At 61.9% G+C, this 1,574-nt stretch overlaps 1 protein-coding gene across 1 annotated transcript in view; it reads left to right on the forward strand.

Moving 5' to 3' along the window:
• Positions 1-799: 799 nt before the first annotated feature.
• NLRC3 (NLR family, CARD domain containing 3) overlaps positions 800-1,574 on the forward strand; it is an 11,737-nt gene continuing 10,962 nt past the window's right edge. The window contains exon 1 of the mRNA XM_010078992.1: positions 800-857. Within this exon, the coding sequence (XP_010077294.1) occupies positions 800-857 (58 nt within the window). The remainder of the gene's footprint in view (positions 858-1,574) is intronic.

Genomic DNA, 1,574 nt, shown 5'->3' on the forward strand with positions numbered 1-1,574 from the left:
CCTGGGTGCCCTGTGATCCGCCTCTTTGGAGATAAACTTATAATTTGAGAAAACAGAAAAAAACAGCTTTGGAGGAAGGAGAGGTTATTCCTGCCCCTTTATTCTGCTCTTTCGAGATACAAGATGAATTAATTCATGGAAATGTTCCCACGGCCGGCCCGGCACGGGGCAGAGCTGCCGTGACACCAGCCCCTTCCCAGGGACCTCCCCACATTCCTGGCTGGTGAGGGGGGACACGGTGAAAACCTCGGCTCTCCCAGGCTGGGGCGAGCTCGCGGTTGTGCTTCAAGGGAATTTGGTGTCATTGGGATGGTGGTCAGCCCGCTTTTGCGGCTTTCCCGGGAGCAAGTGTCCGCAGCTTGGGAAAGGCCGTGCACGGAGCATCCCCCAGGACAGAGCCTGCTGTGGGGTCACACGGGCCACGGGCTGTCACCGCGTGCTGCGGGTTTTCGGCAGATAACTGATGTGAATTTGCATAGGCGGCAGCCCTGCGCTGACAGGAAGGAAGATCGAGCGAGACCCGCGGTTCAGGAAGGGGCGAGGAGCAAACAGAACGAGAGGAAAAGCCGCAGGGAGGCTGGACCCACCTTCCCCAGGTGCTGCCCGGAGCATCGCCCCGGCCACCGGGTCCCATCACCCCTGCGGGTCCCCCAGGGACTGCCAACCGGAGGGGCGTCCATTCCCTACCTTGAACTTGAGCATCCAGGCGAGGAGGAGGAGGAGGAGGAGGAACGGGAGGGGACAACGGGCTGAGCCTGAGCGGGGACACGGAGGGGTTCATCCTCCCACCACGACGGGGATGACCTCCCTGCTCTCCCGCTCCCCCGCAGAGCTGGGGCAGGCGGCACGAGGCCGAGGTAAGGGTTTGGGGGGGTTGGGGTACAGGGACAAGGGGGGTGTCGCTCAGCCCTCCCGCATGGGGATGAGCTGCTGCAGCCCTCGTGCTGCCGTGGCCCCGTGAAACGGAGTGGCTGGGCCAGCACGTGGTGGGGCCAGGAGAGGTCGGGGAGAGGTCCCTGGGATGGGCAAGATGTGACCAAGTGCCAGCAGCACATGGCAGAGCAGCCTGGTGGTCTGGTGCTGGCAAGAGGGGGTGCAGTGGTGCACGGCGCTGAGCCCCAAGTGTTGGAGACACGTGGGGGACCAGCACTTGTCACAAATTCTGTCCCCATGCCTGCTACCGCCTGCCCTTGTGCAGCATCAGCTTTTGTCCCCACATTAATGTCATTTACTGAATTAACTCCATTCCAAAACCACCCCAAAAAATCCCCAACACACACCACAAACAGGAAAGGATGAGATGAGCCACATACCCACCTGTGGTGTGCTGCAAAACGGCACCAAAGAGCCAGGCAGGACGCTGGGTCCTGGTGACAGTCCAAGACTGACGGACCTTGAAACCCAGAGCTGCACCCCCACGGCCCCCCTCGGGAACGGGGCTCAGGACCCCATCCCGGAGCCCGCCAGGAGGGAACAGCAACACCCAGGTCTCCAAAGCTGCAGCTGGTGCCTTCTTCGGCCCTTTTCACTGGGGGTTCCCCCAGCGCTGTGTGGGATCCAGAGGTGGGGAGCGG

The sequence above is a fragment of the Pterocles gutturalis genome, unplaced genomic scaffold (genome assembly GCF_000699245.1).
Source record: "Pterocles gutturalis isolate BGI_N339 unplaced genomic scaffold, ASM69924v1 scaffold26463, whole genome shotgun sequence".
NCBI lineage: Eukaryota > Metazoa > Chordata > Aves > Pterocliformes > Pteroclidae > Pterocles > Pterocles gutturalis.